The sequence below is a fragment of the Suncus etruscus genome, chromosome 15 (assembly GCF_024139225.1).
Source record: "Suncus etruscus isolate mSunEtr1 chromosome 15, mSunEtr1.pri.cur, whole genome shotgun sequence".
Classification (NCBI taxonomy): domain Eukaryota; kingdom Metazoa; phylum Chordata; class Mammalia; order Eulipotyphla; family Soricidae; genus Suncus; species Suncus etruscus.
The window spans coordinates 7,089,116-7,108,700 of NC_064862.1; the positions used below are offsets into that span (position 1 = coordinate 7,089,116).

The window sequence follows — 19,585 nt, forward strand, 5'->3', positions numbered from 1 at the left end:
CTTTAGCTAAGCCCAGACAGCGGTGCATGTGCCTTTCACATCTGCCTGTTCCTAAACATTACAGCAGAGCCATCGGTGTCTGAGGACAAAAAGAACATGAGGACTCTAAATCCTTTGAAACCAGCAGCAGGTATTTTACCCACCAAGGTCCCTTCTATTTTTTCTCTTTGAGGCAATTTTTCTGTTTACAGGTTAAGTTGATGAGCGAGATTCAGGTACAGATCCAGAGCAGGAATGGGAAAACTAACCGGCAAAGCCTCTGGATGTTTATCAGCTTCATCATCTTGTTCTTCATTTACATTTGATGCAGCATAGACTTCAAACTGGCTGAAATCTGCAAAATTTGGTTGTTCAGGTATCTGCTGAGGTGAGGTACTAGTGTGAGTCATCAGGCCGTCAGCATCCACAGGGCGATGGACAACAGGGCCTGGTGCCTAAAACAGGAGAGAGAACAAAAGGTTATGGGGGCAGCGGTGTTACAGAACAGCATATAAAGATGCTTCTTGAATACTGTGGATTCAAGGCGGTAGAGGCAGATACCAGTAACACTTGGCTTTAATAAGCAAAGTGAAGGCTGGAGAAAACATTCCATGGTTAGTGAATGACTTGCACTCACAAAAGAGGCCCTGCAAAAATGGGCAGTGCCAAAACAGATGAGCAAACAAATAAAAGCATAAGTGCCATAAAATCTAATAGTTAACATGACAACCCATCTGATAAAGACAATTAAACAACATTCTTCATGCAAAAAAGTTGCGTTGAGAGAGGAAAGGTTCAGCCTTCTCAAATCACTCACATTTTGTTCTTTCTTAACCAGGATCCTGCTCAATAGTTCTTTACACATCTAACATTTCACGACAATCACAGTCCCAACTATTCCCCTTCCACTCTCACCAGAAACTTAAATCTTATTTCATGCCAAATAATATAGATTGCTGGATTACATTATCTACTTTTGGCCAAAATGACATAATTTAATTTTGGCCAAGCACTATGGATACAGGAATGAACAAATAAGATCCATGCCCAAGACAAGTGTGAGAAGTTTTAGGGCATAGAATGTCACCGAAAAAAAAAAAAAAAACCATCAGAAGTTGGCCCTGCTGATCCTTAAGAAAGTTTCCATTTCAGGGCCAGAGAGCTAGTAGATTAGTAGGTAAGGCATATATACCTTGCATGAGGCCAACCTGGGTTTGTTCCTGGTACTACATATGGTTCCCTGAGCACTGCTAAGAATAATCCCTGAGTGCAGAGCCAGGAGCATGCCTGAAGCACTGCCAGGTGTGATCTCCAAATCAAAACCTGACCAAAAAACTATCTCCTATAAGAATATTCTTAACAGGCTATATGGGATGCTCTGCCTCATGCCTCTCTCTTCAGTTTCATTTTTTATCACTCTAAGTTGTACCAAACTTGAATTCATTTTTCCCTGAATATGCAGGCTTAGCTCACAGCCATTGGGGGATGCCATTTGGGATGTTGTTCCTTAAGAAATACTACTTTATCTTTCAAGTCTGTTTAAATCTTACTTCCCTCATTTTACTGTCTAGTAGGTTATATAAATTTATATGACATAAAATTTATATGAAAGTATAACATTCTTATGAATACTTTAGTAAGCCAAAATGGTATAATGAGAAGAAATGAATCCACCACCAAATTAATTTTTCTGGCTTTTTTCAGCCATACCTAGAGGTGCTCAGGACTTACTCCTGGCTCTGTGATCGGATCATACCTGCAGGGCTCAGGGGACCATATGCAGTGCTGGGTATTGAACTCAGGTTTGTCATGTGCAAAACAAGTTCCTTGCCTACTGTATTATTTCTCCAAATGACCATTATTTTTTTTACAGGCAAAAAAAATTTTTTTTCCAGAAAACATTATTATTTTTTGTTTTTTTTTGGGGGGGGGAGGGGTCCACACTCAGTGACACTCAGGGGTTACTCCTGGCTATGCGCTCAAAAATCGCTCCTGGCTTGGGGGACCATATGGGATGTTGGGGGATCAAACCCCGGTCTGTCCTAGGCTAGCATGCGCAAGGCAGATGCCTTATGCCTTGCACCACCGCTCCTGCCCCTCCAGAAAACACTTTTACTCTTCCCAGATTCTCTTCTCATCTGCTCCAACTTATCAAATCACTAAATAACTTACATAAAATCTAAAAGACAATTAGCCTATATAGTAAAAACTATATAATAGAAACAGCTAGCAAAGAATAACTGCCTGGTACTTGGCCTAGCTGCAAATAAGACTATGAATACTGCTATTTCCCCACTTGCCATGAAAATGACTATTCTTTGGATTGGGGAGCTGAGCAGCTCAGTAGTGAGGAGAGCACATGGCTAGTATGTTTGAGACCAAGTCTGAACCCAAGCCCACATGAAGTCCCTATCCAGTGTGGCCCTGGTGGTCCCCAAATAGTACTAGGCATGGTCATTATTAACTCCTTTCTTCAGTTACTGATAGTACAGATTTAAGATATTTTCTTTTTCTGTTTTCTGGTGTTCGGGTCACACCCAGTGGTGCTTAGGAGTTACTCCAGCTCTGTGCTCAGAAATCACTCCCAGCAGGCTCGGGGGGCCATATGGGATGACAGGAATTGAACCCGGTCTGTCCTGGGTCGGCCGAGTACAAGGCAAACACCCTACTAGCTGTCTGACCCCAAAACATAAGATGTTGTGGAAGTGACATTTTTTGTAAAAGTGACACTTGGGGTCAGAGAGGTAGTTCAAAGGATAAGAATGCATGCCTGGCATGCACATAGCCTGGGTTTAATCCATGGATGTGGTCATAGGAGCCCACAACATTTTTGAAGAAGCCTCAAACAAAACAAAACAAAACAAAACAAAACAAAACAAAACTAAGTGGGTGATACTGAATGTCCACTATAGCATTCGTTCTATTGTAACTGTTGCCCATGATAACAAATCCCTCATAAACCAACTCATTTGAGTTTCATGGCTATTTTTATTGGCCTCTTAGAGACAAAAAATATTGGGTCTATTCACATTTTGTTATCTTTCCTGAATAAAAAACAATTTTATGATTTAAAATTTTAAAGCACTGCAAATACCCATTTACTGTTAAGAATCTAATATCAGTCAAATTCTTTCCCGACAAAAGGTTTCAGTCAATTGCACAAAACTGACAGCTGAATTTGGAATGTATCCTGGAATAAAAAGTTCAACTCATCCAACAACTCTGCGGAGGCTGAAGTTGGGAGATGGGACATAAATGGACATGTCTAGTTTCCCTGACCTTTCTATTTTCCTATGTCCTCCTCACACAAGACTTTATCACTTTCAACTGCTTTAGCAAAATATACAAAACAACCCCAGCCCCAAGAAGTCATTACTGTAATTACGTTCCAAAATAATCTTTCACATCCCTGAGTAAACTGCTCATTAAAAGTAGCAATCAGGGTTCTAAAGAGGGAAGAGAGTGGGTGGATGAGCTGACCTGTCACTCCATCTGGTCCCTGCATCTTTAGAGGAGTATGATCCCTGAGCCCAGAGACAGAAATAAGTTAAACATCAAAACAGAAGGGATGTGTGTGTGTGTGGGGGGGGGCCTAGGGGGGCAGAAAGAAACAAAAAGAAATGTAAAGAAAAGACAATCAGGTAATTTTTGATTTTCCAAAGAATTTTCAAACAGAATACAACAAGCAAGCTGATGCTGGAGACGGTCCTTGCAGGGCTGATTACCTGTGTGGGCTGTGGTCTTGGAGGCACTGCAGGAGGGTGGGCAACTACTCCAGCCTGTTGCTGTCCTGCAGGAAAGCAGAAGTCTTGGGTTAAGAAAATGAATCGTTACTTTGCTAGAAGAATGAGCTAGCTAAATAAAGGTGATCGAGGGACAGGACTTGTAAGAATTTTTGATAATTGGGCCCGGAGAGATAGCACAGCGGCGTTTGCCTTGCAAGCAGCCGATCCAGGACCAAAGGTGGTTGGTTCAAATCCCGGTGTCCCATATGGTCCCCCGTGCTTGCCAGGAGCTATTTCTGAGCAGACAGCCAGGAGTAACCCCTGAGCACTGCCGGGTGTGACCCCCCCCCAAAAAAATTTTTTTTTGATAATTACTAGACGGCACACATCATTACCCTGTAAAGCTAGCTAGATGTGACTTAATGCCAGAATGTAGGGCTTTTCTCAGATCTCATTTCTCTGGTTTTGTTGCACGAGGTAGGCAACAGGCCAGGGTCCTCCCTTTTTTCATGATACTTGACACCATTCTTGGCTTTTCTCCGCATTTCTCACTTCCCTCTATTAAATATGAAGATTTCCAAATTTTCTCTTTTCCACTTAATACTTCATTTCTACATAAAGGACTCTCAAATCACAAATCACCCAAGCAATAGCCTGTGAATTATAATCCATTGTGACTCCATCCAGGATTTACGGGGAATTACCTGCAAGACCCACCCTTTCCTGGGAGGTGTCTTGGGCGGATATTACCTGTATCATTACCTGCAAGACCCTCCCAGGAATGGGAGGGATCTTGGGGAGATTATAAAGGTGTGGCCTCAGGGCCACAGGGGAGGAATTTGCATTTACCTGGATGAAGGAATTTGCCAGCAAGGAGGTGAGAGGAAAGATGGCTAAAAGAAGTTAAGATGTAGGGCAAGCTAAGAATGGCATGTGCTTAAAGTTATGATTTAGGCCACACACGTGGGCCAGGGCCAATTAAAGATGTTATCTCTCTGGAAGCCTACCTGCTGGCTGAAGGGGGTTGCAGAGCCACGTGGCCTGGGATGGCAGAGAAAGGTCCCTTCATCACCATCCATCGCCATCCAAGCCCATCCTAAGGGCTGCTTTACTACAATCCATTTTTTTCATTATTCCAGATTCATAATGTCAACAAGACACCTGCATCCTCTCACCTAAACTTACTAATTACATAAGAACATAAGAACCAGTTCTACAAAAATGAAGACCTCTGGGTAAATCACAACTCTTTTCTTTTGCATCAGTTAATTTAAGACATATTAGCAGTCCCTCGAATACTTCCACATTTTTTCTTTAACATTACAGGAGCATCTCTCAAGCCCCATTTTGGTCATTTGTATCTAAACATGCTTTAGAAATTTTTCAAGAAAATCCCTCTCACCTGAATTGTAATTCTTTTAATACAATGTTTATCTTTAGGTATCAAAAAGGGGGGTTAGAGAGAATAAATAGTAAGAGAAAATGAGCGCCACATGTCTTGACTTGACTCGAAAATGTGGGTTTCTATTCCAGTTCTCTCACCTTACCTGTGGTGACAGTAAAGGTCCGATTCAAATCTAATGACGAGGACCGGGAGTGGGAGGGCTGTGGCCTGGGAGGGGGAGGCGGCGGAGCAGTGGTATCAGGTGATGTTCCCGAATGAGACCTGCAAAATTGACCCTATTACAATGGGTTATACTACTGATAAGAGTTCTTTCCAGCATTCAAAGCATTGGTTAGGCAGCAAATCTTACTGAAAAATTATTTTCTTCAGTAGTTACACAAACATAATAAAGATAGCACTATCTATGCTGTGCATTAAATAAAGTGATTAGCTTGTACAAGAATGCTTGCTTATTATTACTGTAGTAGAATCTTCTAGAACAATGATGTGAACCCTTTGCTCAAGGCTGAGTTTCCAGAGCTACCTAAATCTTGGTCACCACAAATAAATTCCTTTTTCTTCCAGCGCACCCCCCTCCCAAAAAAAAAAAGAAAGTAGAATGACAACATTTAATAAAGCCTCAAGAAGTTGAAGTTACTTATTAAGCTGAATTCAAGGTGGACTCCAAACCTAGTATTTTCCTATAAATATAGTACTAATCTGAAAACTATTTTCATAAAAAGAACATCTCTATTTTCAGATATGGTTAGCTTTCAACTAACTTCAATCCTGGAGCCTAGTTAGTTGAGGTAGGACTGGGTTCAACTCCTGAGGTGGCTGTTCCTGGGTGATCCCAGGCCATCCCATTTGAGAAATGAGGAGACTGCTTGCGCTTGATTCGCCCTGCAGATGTACTTACTTGCCACCAAAATCTTCTAGATAGATTCTGAAAAATGTCTCACAGACTAAAAAACAGCAGTCTTTTGGTTCTGTTGCAGTCTGTGCTACAGCTTAGTGTGTGACCAGGGCTACGTACCATGGGCATCAGTGCCAGGAGAAAGAGCCCCCAGCCCTGCCCACACCCCATGAGTGGATGCTGGCAAACTAAGGCCTCACCTTTCCCTGTTGCACACCTCTGTGCCTCCAAGGCAACAGCAAGAGTGTGATACAGCCCAACACTGGTTGTGCTTCAAAATGGCATTTTGAAATAAAGGGATTTTTTTTTTGATGCTTGCCATAAAGCATAAAAGGAAATCCGCACACTATTACTTTAATAGTTTACTGTTTACTAGTAGAAAAAAAGGATTATATTTAGCTGCTACTGCCAGGAAGTCATCAGCATTTAAAATCCTCCATAGTTATCATGAAGATAATATGGGCTCCTTTATTTTCCTATTACATATGTATAAAGTCTTCAGAGAATAAAATATCTCATGAATGAGAAAAATAATTTGCACTTGGTTATAATTTTAAATATTAAAATGGAATGAGGTGTTTTAATACATTTTTTTAATTGGTGGAAATACTGACCTCTGACGAGCTACATTGTTTCCCATCTGTTCTGGGTCCGAAGTGAAAGAGTCTGAACTACTGTAACCATCTGCTGATAAATGGAAAATATCCTATTTAATGATGATCATTTTTTTCACTTTACTCTATCTGCCCCAAACAAGTATAATAGTTCAAATCAGATATTCACAGATTAACAGAGTACACTCAAGAAATGTTTATAAATATCTGAAACAAGTTACACAAGAGTAGTTACAAAACTGCATAAAGCAACTACAATTTCATTTTATGCACAATGCACAGAAATAGAATTAAAGTTGACAGTATTAATCATGGCTTCTTGTTTATGAATGAGATTATGAACAGTTTAATTTCTATAATATCTCTACATTAAGTGTGAATTACTTTTGAATACTAAATATGAAATACTTGAAATTAAAATAAATTTCAAAATTAACTTGCAGCCAGGATGAAGAAGAAGTACAGGGGTTTAGTCTGACAGCTTTGAATTTCTGGTACACATTCAAATCTCTTTTTTTTTTTTTTTTTTGGTTTTTGGGCCACACCCGTTTGACGCTCAGGGGTTACTCCTGGCTATGTGCTCAGAAATCGCCCCTGGCTTGGGGGGACCATATGGGACGCCGGGGGATCGAACCGCGGTCCGTTCCTTGGCTAGCGCTTGTAAGGCAGACACCTTAGCTCTAGCGCCACCTTCCCGGCCTCACATTCAAATCTCTTAATGCCACACATCTAAGCAGGTAAAAACTGTTTGTGATCCCTGAGCACCACAGGGCATCCAGGTGAATATTAGCACCAGAGAGAGAGAATGAGCTGGGACTCCTGGGAAACAATCTAGCACCCCGAGTGAATGGAATCATAACCCTGTAACTGTGTGCCTCCAGGTAAAACACGGCACCATGAGCAAGTGAGCACACTACAACTAGAAGAAGGCATACTGCAGGTGATGCGGTCCCAACCCCCACCTGACATCACAATAGCATCAAGGGGTGGTGGTGGGATCAAAAACAAATTAAAACCTGAAATAAAATATGTTTAAGAAAATAATAAAACATATAAACTTAGCCAGAGGTTTCCAATTTTCTCTTGAGGAAATAATCATTTTAAATTTTCTTAACGACTTACAAGGGAGCAAAAAAAAAAAAAAAAAATCCCAGAAGTAAACAAATGACTGCGATGCAAAAGAGAAATTTTAATTAATTTATTTTTGTGAAGAAAAGATAGTTTTTACTGAAATTTATTTTGAAAGACATGAGGGTTTGAGGATGGAGAGGAAGAAATGGAGGGAGAGAGATAAAGAAAGACAGGGAGAGGGGGAGGAGATGAGAGAGATTGTTCAAAGAGATCAGGGGCCAAGAAAAGACAGAGACAAACAAGTGAGATCCCTGCTCCAGGGAGGACTCAGGCTTGAAAGGCAAGCACAGTGGAGTTCCTTTTCTACTCCAAAACGAACTCATATCAATCCTATGGTCACAAGCTAAGATCCCTCTCTCCTATCTTCATTTTTAGGAGTGTGGAGTCATACTCAGCAGTGCTCCGGCCTACTTCCTCCTCTGTGCGGAAGAGGAGCGGGGTATTTGCTCCTGGTGGTGCTCAGAGGACCATGTTGTGCCAAGGCTCAAATTCAGGCCTCCTGCAGCTAAAGCATGCCCTCAGCTGCTGAGTTATTTCTCTGTGTCTTGTATCAACAGTAAAGCAAATTCTGTAGTCTTTCCTCTGCAAATATTGCAAGAATCTAACAGTTCTTAGCATTAACTGCTACCATCTATTGCCAAGTCTCCACTCTCTTGCTTTGATTACTATAAGCATTTCTTAGATTCTGTTTCAATGTTATTCATATTCTGACCTATGAATTGATAGCACTAAGGTAAGTCTGTTCAAAATGAAGGCCAGATTTGATCTCACCTCTATTAAAAGTTCTCAAGGAACTCTTCATTTTTACTCCCAAGGCTTTACACTTGTTACCATTCTGCACACAAATGCAATGTCCCACCCTCCACTCTCTGCTCACGAGTTGTTTCAAATGGTTTATTTCCAAGGAGGCTTCTTGGCCCCCTAAAAATCAGGGCTTCACAGACTGCTCACTGTGTCTTAAATGTCCTTCTTTCAGATCCTAATTCACACAGTGAAAGCCCTTGTCTCCAAGTTTTAACTCAAATGTCACCTTTTGGCAATTTTAACTCAAACGTCACCCTTTGGCAAGGTCTTCTTTTACTACCTTACTTAAAACATCATACCCTCTCTCCTTTCCCAGTTTTATTTTTATCCAAAGTGATAACTGCTGCCTCATAGGATACAAATGCCTTTTCCCTTCTTTCTTTTATCTCCCTTTCAAAGTGTAGGCTCCAGAAGACAAAAAAAATTTCCCCTTCTATTTTAAGTACTATTTAGCCCCTAGCGTCTAGAACAGAGCCTGGCACTAGCTTTAATTAACACTTCTGTCATGAATGGATATAAACAGACTTTCTTGTGAGAACAAGAGAAAATGGAGAGCCGGGAAAGAGCCAACAAATTGAAACTGGCTAAGCAGAGGAATGTCGGCTCCAAAGCAGCCAGGTAAGTGGGCCACTTATCTCTGACTTGACAGAGAGCAGGGTGGTTCAAAGAGCTACTTATTCTCTCTTTGTAAATATTACATTAGTTGGATTACTTTAAATCATTCAGGTTCTAAACCTATATCCAATAAATTTCAAACGGAATGTGCAATATTATCTTTCACTTACCTACAGTATTTCCAGATGTAAATTTTACTGATGAATTTATCTTATTTTCTTCTGAAAGGTCAGAAGTTTTCACAAGTAATGGACTAGTGGGATTAGTATGATCTAGTAGAAAAATGAACAAGAAAAAAATTGCAAAAAGTAACTGAAAATTTCATATCTACAGAGTATAAAATTACATTTAGATATTCAAAGAAATAGATAAATTCACCAAACATAACATAAAATATTTTCAGTGATAACAAATGTAAGCTTGTTTATACACAATTTAAACAAAGAAGAAACTTTATAACAAAGGACCAATGTGTACGACTATACACACTTGGTTAATTTTTTCATTACACTGCAATTACTTAATTGCACACACAAATGATTATAAAATAAATAATTTTTTGAAGTCCTGGTGTCTACCCACTTTGTGGTACTCAGGAGGAGCCCTTGTTGAGGACGGGAGATAGTGGTGCCAGGATGGAGTAAGGCATAAAAGGACGCAACGCAGTCCCTTTGAGCTACCTCCTGCAGCCCCTGTTGGTGTCACTGTACAACAAATAAATCTATCTTTTATAAACCTTAACTGAAACATATAATCTGAAAAGAGAAGAAACTTTGAATTCAAGGAAAAACAAATAACTCCAGAGTAAAAAATATTTTCTTGGTTTGTTTTTACTGGTGTGAGATGCCAAGCAGTGTTCAAACCATCTAGGGCCACTTGCAGTGGTTATTCAGCACCAGCTACTGAACTCTAGGCCCTACAAATACTAGCAATGTTCGCTACTACTTGGGTTAATTCCTGGATCACTCAATATGTAACTTAGCACACACATCTTAGTTAAAATTTGAAGACAATTCAAATTCACAACATTAATCATAAAAACCCAGAGGTACTAGAAGTCACAATGTCCATGTGCTCATCTTTTTAAAAGTTCTAGTTTAAATTGGACCTTTCTTTTTTTTAAAAAAATACAAATTAAAAAATATATATACATACATGTATACTGCAGAAAGTACTATGTTAAAAAATAAAATTATGAGTGAAATCTGAACTCTGACAGAAGTGTGTTATCTAATTCAATATGAAGCTAAAATAAAATATGAAATTAAAATCCAGCAAGAGCTTCCTTACCATTGCCAGTTCTTTTAAGCTCCATTTCCTGCATGTGGATTTTGCTTGGAGTCATGCGAATAGGGACTGGATGCACAATAGCAGTATCCTAGGGGTGATAGGAAATACAACATTTGCATTGAAAATGCCAAGACATGGTCAAAATTAACAGTTTTTAAATCTGGTGAGTAGACGTTCTTTCCCATACTAAGGCAAGCATCAAAATTATAATTTTAACACAAATGTCTATAATTAGGCTAAAATATGAAGTCACTCAATTTCTCTAGTAATAGGACTTTTTTTTATACCAAAAGTACATTTTAGGGGCTAGGGATGTGGCTCAGCAACAGAATATATGACTTGTATGTGTGAGGCCTTGGGTTCCATCCCCAGGTACTGGGAGGAAAAACAATGCACTTTAACTTTTGTTTGACGTGAAGGGAAAGTGATCTGCAGAAAATACAGTTCAAGACAATATACCAAGGACAAAGTTGATAAAGCAAGATGAAGTTATACAAACTGGAATCTTTGAGGTTAAACAACTATTGCATGAGAATCCAAAGATGAAAAGAACTCAATTTTCACTCAGTTCAAGATAGTGCCACTACCTGGGGGAAGTGTGCCCAGAGGCCACCTCACAAGCAGTGCTCAGAGATCCAGGCTCCATGCTGGGGACTGTCAGCCAAGCAGGCTGGAAGCTGTGATGTAAGGGCTAAAGGATACAGTGTGCTGAGGATTACCACGGTCACCCTGGTGGTGCTTGGGAGGGGCCCTCCAGGGCTGTCTCTGGTGATATTTTAGGTGCCGTGAAGTACCAGAGATCCACCCAGGGTTAGCTGCATGGAGATACACAGTGTGATTCCTATACTATGTCTCTCTCTGGCATTTTATCATTCACATTTAAAACAAAGTTAAGGACTGGAATGGTAGCACAGTGGTAAAGCATTTGCCTTGCATGCAGCTAACCCAGGACAGATGCGGGTTCAATCCCTGGCATCCTAAATGGTTCCTAGCCAGAAGTGATTTCTGAGCTTAAAGCTGAGTGCCACTGGGTGTGGCCCAAAAAATTAAAAAGATTAAAAAATAAAATAAAATGATGAGATACACAGATGCAATACATACTTTATATATTTTCTACATATTAGTTCTATAGTTGTTGTTGTTTGTGTGTGTTGTGCGATGGGATTGCGGGGGTTTTCACACAGTGCTTGGGGTTGAACCTGAACCTTCAACAGGCATAGTGTGCATATTAGTTCTTAGAATCATCTTGGAGTACAAACTTTCGGGGGGTGGGGTAGGGTAGGAACAACTACTGTCAGGCAGTGTTCAGCAGGGCTAACTCCTGGCTCTGTGCTCAGGAGTGGCTCCAGAGGTGTCACAGGGACCATATATATATGGTGCTGGGGAGCAGACAAGGGTTAGCACGACAAGTGCCTTAACCTTAGTACTCTATCTACGGCCCCTGGAATTCATTTTTAAAAGACAGATAAGTAAGATTCCTATTCCTAATATTGTAATAATTGGAACTTTTTCAATTAGCTGCAATATACCTGATATTTCTAAACATCAGCAGTGGATACTTAGAGGAGTGAAAAAACTGGTAGAAAATATTTGAAAAGAATAGAGAGAGCAGGGCTGAAGTGGTGGCACAGCGGTAGGGCATTTGCCTTGCACGCAGCTGACCTAGGATGGACCGCAGTTCGATTCCCAAAGGTCCCATACTGTCACCCAGGTAGGAGCGATTTCTGAGTGTATAGCCAGGAGTAACCCTTGAGCGTCACCTGGTGTGGCCCAAAAACCAAAAACCAAAAAAAAAAAAAAAAAAAAAGGAATAAAGAGAGCAAAGAAAAAAGAGATGAAGACAGATAGTCTGCTAACCTATGAGAAAGGGAAGGTAGAAATGGTGCACCTGGTATGTACACAGGTAAGCTTGGCCTGGGCAATAAGTGAGACTCTTGATCATATTTAGTATTTGGCCATCAGAGCAACAGACCAAGCAGAAAACCTATGGGGCACAGCTCAGCTCCTCTGAGGAGTCAGTTTTCATTGCACATGTACTGCTGTGTAAACTCGAGATCCTTAAATCTGGACAATCTACTACTGTGTTAAGTTTATAATTCAGCATGAAGGGCAAGACTCTTTGGGTGACACTGTTTAGGCAACAGAATTGAATAATGCCAAGCTGCTGCTATAAAAAGCTGACTCCTAACAGGACTGGAGCTATGGTACAACAGTTAAGGTGCTCGCCTTACACATAGTCAACATGGGTTTGATCCTTGGCACCATAAATGATCTCCTGAGATCTACTAGGTGTTCTGGGGCTTACTCCTGGCCACAGCCCAAAACAAAAACAACAATAAAAAGTTAACTCCTATTATACTGTCTCTTACTTGACAGGTTTCCTCAGCTTACTTTCAAAATCTCTCAATTCAATTTATAACAAATAAATTCCTGATAGCAATTATTCTGACAAAGTCTTTTTCTCTTGCCATACCAGTGGGATTCTTGACATAATCATGTATTTTCCAATCAACCTGAGCTATTATTTTCCCTATAACACTGGAAGGTAGATTTCTCACATTAGAAAGAGCCAATCTCAGAAAAATATTCATAATACTTTTTAGATAGTGTTTACCTGTTAAAAATGTGGCTTGGGGAGAGTTAGCTCCAAGTGTTGGCCCACTTGCATGAAGGAGGGCCAATTCAATGGCCAGGAGCAACAAGCTGGGAACAGCCTCGAACACTGCCAGACATGACCCAAAATAAAAACAAAGCCAACATGGGGCTGGAGAGATAGCATGGAAGTAAGGCATGCCTTGCATGTAGGATAGTGGTTAGAATCCCAGAATCCCAAATGGTCCCCCAAGCTTGCCAGGAGCGATTTCTGAGCATGGAGCCAAGAGTAACCCCTGAGCGCTGCAGGTGTGACCCAAAAACCAAAAAACAAACAACCATAAAACAGCAAAAAAAAAAAAAAAAAAATGACTCTAGGAATAACTACCATTCTTAACTTAGGATCACTATTTAACCATAATAGGGAAGACTAAAGGAGAAAAGAATGATAGCTCACAAAACAACTTCTTACTCAAATCCAAAACAAAGTAGGAAAAAAATACACAAGACAAAAATTTGTTGCTTTAATTTATCTAGTATATTGTCTCTATGTCTTTTCTTGGGCCATAACTGACGATGCTTGGGAGCTTCTCCTAATTAAATGTTGAGGTTTGTTCCTGGCAGTGCTGGGATCATCAGGAACTGGGGATCAACCTGAAATTGGCTGCATGTAAGGCAAGTACCTTAACCTTTGTGTACTATCTCACCAGCCCCCACAAATGAATTTTCTATAGCATTATCCTGCCATAAGACTACTGGCTACTATTCTATAACAGCTTTGATATAGTGGATTCTGCAGCTGGCAGATTAAGGCAATTCCTTGATGAGTTTTATATTAGATGACCAGGTCTGCTCTCAAACTAGTACAGAAGCTCCATGTGTGACTGCGATGTACAGGAACATAGCTTAGACATTAAAGTTTTCAATATTCAAACAGAAGCCACAAAAGCCTCCAAAAGTGTTCTTTGGTCACTTTCTTCTAACTATTCAAATCCCCTAAAGTCTTTTGAAAATCCATTCCTAAGCACTAAAGGCCTATCTGTATCATGTATTTAGGTACCTGATTTATGCAATGTAGCATTCTGTATTTTTTGCTATTATTTCCGCGTTTTCTACATGCCTTATATTCTATTATCCTGTCTGAATCTAACCTTGTCTAGTTTTATTCAGTGTCAGTTTTGGTTCAGAAGTCCTCAACTTTCTCTTGATCCTGTTAATGTTTCATAGTGTTTCGAATGTGACATTTCCTTATTACCTCATCCTACACGTCTTATCATGGTACTTACGTCAGCTTCTCCTACAGATGAGATCAAGTTTTTATGCTCAGACTACAGATGATATCAAGTTTAGATTCTTTTACAAAGATCGTCCTAGTCTGGTTTCAACTACATCCTTTCACCACTATCATGCCTCCTATACATGTTACTCTCATTCTGAATTGATAGGGCTTATGATATTCTCTCTGATTAGAGTGGAATGCCCACTTTGCCAATACATAGTTCACTTAAGACCCTATATATAACTAAGCCTTATGAAGTCTTGCCCAAATAAACTGAGCTGAATTAGTCTACAGTTCTCTGCTTAATTTTTCCATGGTTATATAATGATTACAATTAGTTATATTGTAATCATTAATTTATAAATTAATTTATAATAATTAAATTTGATCTACTAAGACTGGATTTTGACATCTTTATATTCCTAGAAAATATCAGAGGCCCTAGAAAGGAGGTTCAATTTTGGTCCCTTTCAATACTTTCCATACCAGGCAAAATTCAGAATGATGACTAGGGCATTATACTTCATGGAAGTCTACAATTTTCTAGCAGAAACAGATTCTGCTAGGACTATTAACTGGTAAGTAGTTCAACAAAGCAACCAAGTTTCTGGAAATGAGATAATTGGAAACTCAGTTTCTTCACAAATCTGGGAACCTAATAATCAACCATCTCCGTGTGCATGTGAAATCACTGTAATGTGTGGTAGCTGTCTCCATAACTACAAAGGTTGAAACCTTTTCATAGACTTTCATTTTACTGAGCAAATGTCAGATTTTATTTAGCGCTACAGAAATATTTCTAAGACTGTAAGGCATGTTCAATTCATGTTTGAACTGTAGTTCAATATGAACTCCCTTTCTCCCCATGTTTCTTTTCTAGTTTGCACACATTTCCTAATCCTCCATGTGAGCAAAGGCTCAGATGGAACCAGGCCTGGTTGTGTTCTGCACACAGGTACAGTGTGTCAGTAACTAGGAAATGAAACTCAAGCTTCATTTGGAACAATTCAAAGACTAAACTAAGATTACCAGCTGGGGAACAAAAATTTTATTTAAATGTAATGGTATAAATTAAAAGAATGATTTTTAGGTGTCAAATTATACACAAGACTGCCAATTCTGCCAAACTTAAGAGGTTAGAGATCTGATTTCAAGTTTAAGATGTCAATGAATTATTTTTACTTTCTAAAAACCTCTACCACATAAAATTACAAAAGAAAGTGATGAGTCTCATATTTGATACAGTAGAGCTCAAATTCATAGTTTCCAAGGAATTACAAGGACAACACTGTTTTAGAGAAACATTTATCTCTATTCCCCCAGCATAAATCAATTTTGCCTCTCAGTTCTAGTTTTCAAATTTTTTTAATTTAAATTTATTTTTCAGTTGTTTTTGTATGTGATATTCTTCTCTAATCAGACAAAAAGTTAGGACTTTTTGTTTTTACTATATGTTTTTACTCTCTTAAAGTTAATTTTTTTTTTACTTATCAAATTTTGATTTCCAAAAAAATTACTTTTATTAGTTACTTTAGGTGAAAATGAATCTGACTCTCTAAATAAGATGCTAAGAATTATATAGAGAAATAAGGGGTCAGAGAGATAGCATGCATGCCGAGTATGTGCTCTATGCTGGAAGCTTGGACTCAATTCCTGTAAAAAAAATATATATATATCGACCCCTGCAATGAAAGAGGAAACTCCCCCACCCCACCCCACCCCAGCACTGCTAGTTGTAGCCTAAAGTGCCCCACTCACTTCCCACAAAAAGGAAAATTTTAAGTGCTTTTAAAAACCTTTCCTTCATTTTCAATAAAGTATTTGTACTTTTGAAAAATCAGAAAACAAAGATTACTTATATAGTAACTGGGACATTGAATAATACGTAAAAATAAAAAACCTTGGGCTGGAGTATATAAACAGGAGCCAGAGAGATAGTACAAGCAGGTAGGGTGCTGGACTTGGAAACAGCTGACCTTGATCAATCTCTAGCATCCAATATGGTCTCCTGAGCACTACCAGAAATAGGCCCTGAATACTGCCAGGTCTCTGTCTCTGTCTCTGTCTCTGTCTCTCTGTCTCTCTCTCGCTCGCTCTCTCCCTCTCTCTCTCTCGCTCTCTCTCTCACACACACTCACACACTCACACACATATACACTTTCTCTCTCTCTATCAAAAGAAGTGACATTTCAGTGGACACTGGTGAGATAACTGGTTTTGAAACATTACATGCCTGAAATTCAATCATGAATAGCTTTGATATTTGTGGTGACTTAAAAAAAAGGTATTCCATATACTATATGATTGAATTCATTGTAACAACATCTTCATGTCATAGATTTAAAGTTATAAAACATATTAAAGATCCATCAATTTAAATTGGTGAAGACATATTAGTAACCCCTCACAAATCCACATTAAGTAACAATATTTTTTACATCTGATTAATAAATGATCTGATCAAACCCATGCAAAAATAATAATGAAACCATTTTCTCCATATATTGTCATCATAAAAACTAAATTTCCTACCTTTATTTTTTCCTTCCTAGCTAATTAACTTTGGAATGGTGCTGATTAGCATGTCCTTCTTTTTAAAAGAAATAAAAAAGTGGGTGTGAACAGTAAGAATGATTAATAGCTAGTGTTTTGATGTTTCAAATAATCTGAGGAACAGGTGAGGCATATCTGAAATTAGTTGTATGAGAATTTGTTTTTAAAATCGAGGTATGAACTTTGTAGCATTTTTGAAGCAACACAGTGAACCACAGTAAGACAGACAGAGGCTCTTTTGCACAACGGGGATCTGCAACCAACAACCCTGCATTGTTTGGCTGAACTGGATTCTCTTAAACAGAACTCCACATACTAATTATAATTAAGTCAAAGCCAGACCATCTGGACTGTTAAAATAAAGTGACATTGCATATTTACGTACATATACTACATCATGCTTAAGCATACAAAATAGCATTTACTGAGTGTTGATACATCAAATAAGTAGCATATGCTTAAAAAAAAGTACACTTATTAGCGAAGGCAAACAAGGTTAACTAAATCAACTGTCACTAAATGCTTTTTTTAGACACAACGTACCCAGTTTCAAAACAGTTTTCTCTCACCAAAATAACTAGAAAATACAAAGAATGTTTTTTAAGTTCTTTCCACCATTAAGCACACAAAAGTTGAAAAGCCTGCCAGTTTCCGTCTAAGCACTCCACTAAATCATGCACATCAGCTAAAAACCATAATGAATGGAAATTTGTGTTAATAAAATTAATTTCAAACAAGCAAGCTAAGTGATTGACTTACAGGATCAGCTGGTGCAATGTTAGAATCAAATTGGGTCAGAGTTTGTGAGCTTGAAGAGCGTTCACTAAATGTCTCCCACTGCTGAACAGACAGAGGAGAGACAAGTCAGCATGATGAGAAAGATGGAGGAGAAGATCACTAGAGAAGATTTAGCGAAGTAATTCAGAGGTTGCACTGCAAGTTGTGTTTCAGAGACCTGACAAAATTCTGTCATTTCCAGCTTGCTGTGAGCATCTTATCTCTATGGGATCATCTTGCAATGGAAGGTGAGTAGCTTACAACCAAATGCATAGGAATGATTTATACTTCAATCTCTTTTTACACAAGAGATTCAAAGTCTTACAAAACTAAAAATCAAAACACAAGGTACAGATTGAATCTGAGTACCTAAATGGCAACAAAACTAAAGTATCACAGGGTTCATTCATTAAAGAAAGATTAATTTCAAATCCCTTTAAAACTCAAAGGTCAATGCTCAACTTGAGCATCAAAATATTTGGTAAAAAACAAATTAAGTCAGGGGATGGAGTGATAGCACAGTGGGTAGAGCCTTTGCCTTGCATGCGGCCGACCCAGGTTCAATCCCTGGCATCCTATTTGATCTCCTGAGCCTGCCAGGAGTGATTTCTGAACACAGAGTCAAGGGTAACCCCTGAGCACTGGCAGGTGTGGCCCAGAAACAAAAACAAAACAAAGCAAATCAGTATGACTTGCCAGTGCGACCCCTGAAAAGAAGCTTTTACTATGCACATGCATGTACTCTGTATGCATGTATAAATATTTGATAAAATATAATCAAGACAAAAATGCAAAGAAATCGGGAATTAATATGTTTGCGTTTATGTCAATATGTAGCAAGTCAACCCCTGCAATGAGCACTATGAACAGGGCCATGCCAGACCACAAGACAGAATTGCCAGGCAGGCACCCTCCTCCCACCTCATGCTAGAAAAATCAGAATGCGGCCATGAGAGCAAACCAAGCATCTGACTATGTGTTATATGTAGAAAACGTATTTTGATATGAAATACTATTTCTCTCAAAGAGGCATCCAAAATAATCAAGTTTTTAAAACAGGTGGATATGTTAATATTAATTTTAGGAAACTTCATTTGTTTTGGAGATACAAATGTAGAATTTTCTAAAAATATTCTATTAAAATTCCCATTAAAATTTAGTTAAAATAATCAGTTATTCTCTGAAGAGGGAAAAACAACTACACATATACAATATATACACACAAATGTTTACACAGAGACACACTACCCACCAAACTATACTTTTTATCATTCCGTATGAAAATGTACACATTTTTATGCTTCAAAGTTCGACTTACTATTTAAAACAGCGATATTCAATTTGTAATATTAGCAAATAAACAGTGATAAAAATTATGTATGAAAATGGCTAATAACTTTTAAATTCTTCCTAGATTTAAAATTATGAAAATTAAGATATACTACTATTGATCAAAATGTTTTGAATAAAGCAAACACTTAATAATTCACTGTTATCATGGGACACCACTTCAAGGACGTGAATTATCATTATATAGGAAGCGAATTATCATTATATGTCACTAAAATTTATTCCTCAATTTACTGTTGAGTATTCACATTCAACAATTTGAAACTAATTGTTCAAATTATTATTGCATGATATAGAAGGCATTTAAAAAACCTACCTTTATCTATCTGAGGAGAAAATTTGGGTACAATAGATTTCTGCGAAAAAGGATATACTGATTTTTTGGTATACAGATTTAGTCTGTCACAAGATAGACTATACAGTCTGTTTTGAGAGAGAGAGCGCAAGTGAGAAAGAGAGGATTCTCTCCCTGCAGACCTGAGACTTTCTTACTTATAAGAAATGGTTATAGAATGGTTAGTAGAAGCTCTAGAATTAGACTACTGAATTCCTAGTTACACTGTAATCTTTACTGTA

At 38.6% G+C, this 19,585-nt stretch overlaps 2 protein-coding genes across 7 annotated transcripts in view; both read right to left on the reverse strand.

The window, feature by feature from the left end:
• Nucleotides 1-19,585, reverse strand: part of CITED2 (Cbp/p300 interacting transactivator with Glu/Asp rich carboxy-terminal domain 2) — a 1,046,546-nt gene that overhangs the window by 528,812 nt on the left and 498,149 nt on the right. The window lies entirely within an intron of this gene.
• The window catches only part of REPS1 (RALBP1 associated Eps domain containing 1), a 108,958-nt gene that overhangs the window by 13,925 nt on the left and 75,448 nt on the right, over nucleotides 1-19,585 (reverse strand). For 2 of the 6 annotated variants that reach the window (XM_049788005.1, XM_049788002.1), the window contains exons 10-16: nucleotides 17,642-17,722; nucleotides 10,459-10,546; nucleotides 9,339-9,440; nucleotides 6,619-6,691; nucleotides 5,252-5,370; nucleotides 3,705-3,769; nucleotides 249-434 (exon numbers count right to left, since the gene is read on the reverse strand). In XM_049788005.1, the coding sequence (XP_049643962.1) occupies nucleotides 249-434; nucleotides 3,705-3,769; nucleotides 5,252-5,370; nucleotides 6,619-6,691; nucleotides 9,339-9,440; nucleotides 10,459-10,546; nucleotides 17,642-17,722 (714 nt within the window). The remainder of the gene's footprint in view (nucleotides 1-248; nucleotides 435-3,704; nucleotides 3,770-5,251; nucleotides 5,371-6,618; nucleotides 6,692-9,338; nucleotides 9,441-10,458; nucleotides 10,547-17,641; nucleotides 17,723-19,585) is intronic. The other 4 variants (XM_049788004.1, XM_049788003.1, XM_049788007.1 and 1 more) reach the window with 4 other exon arrangements.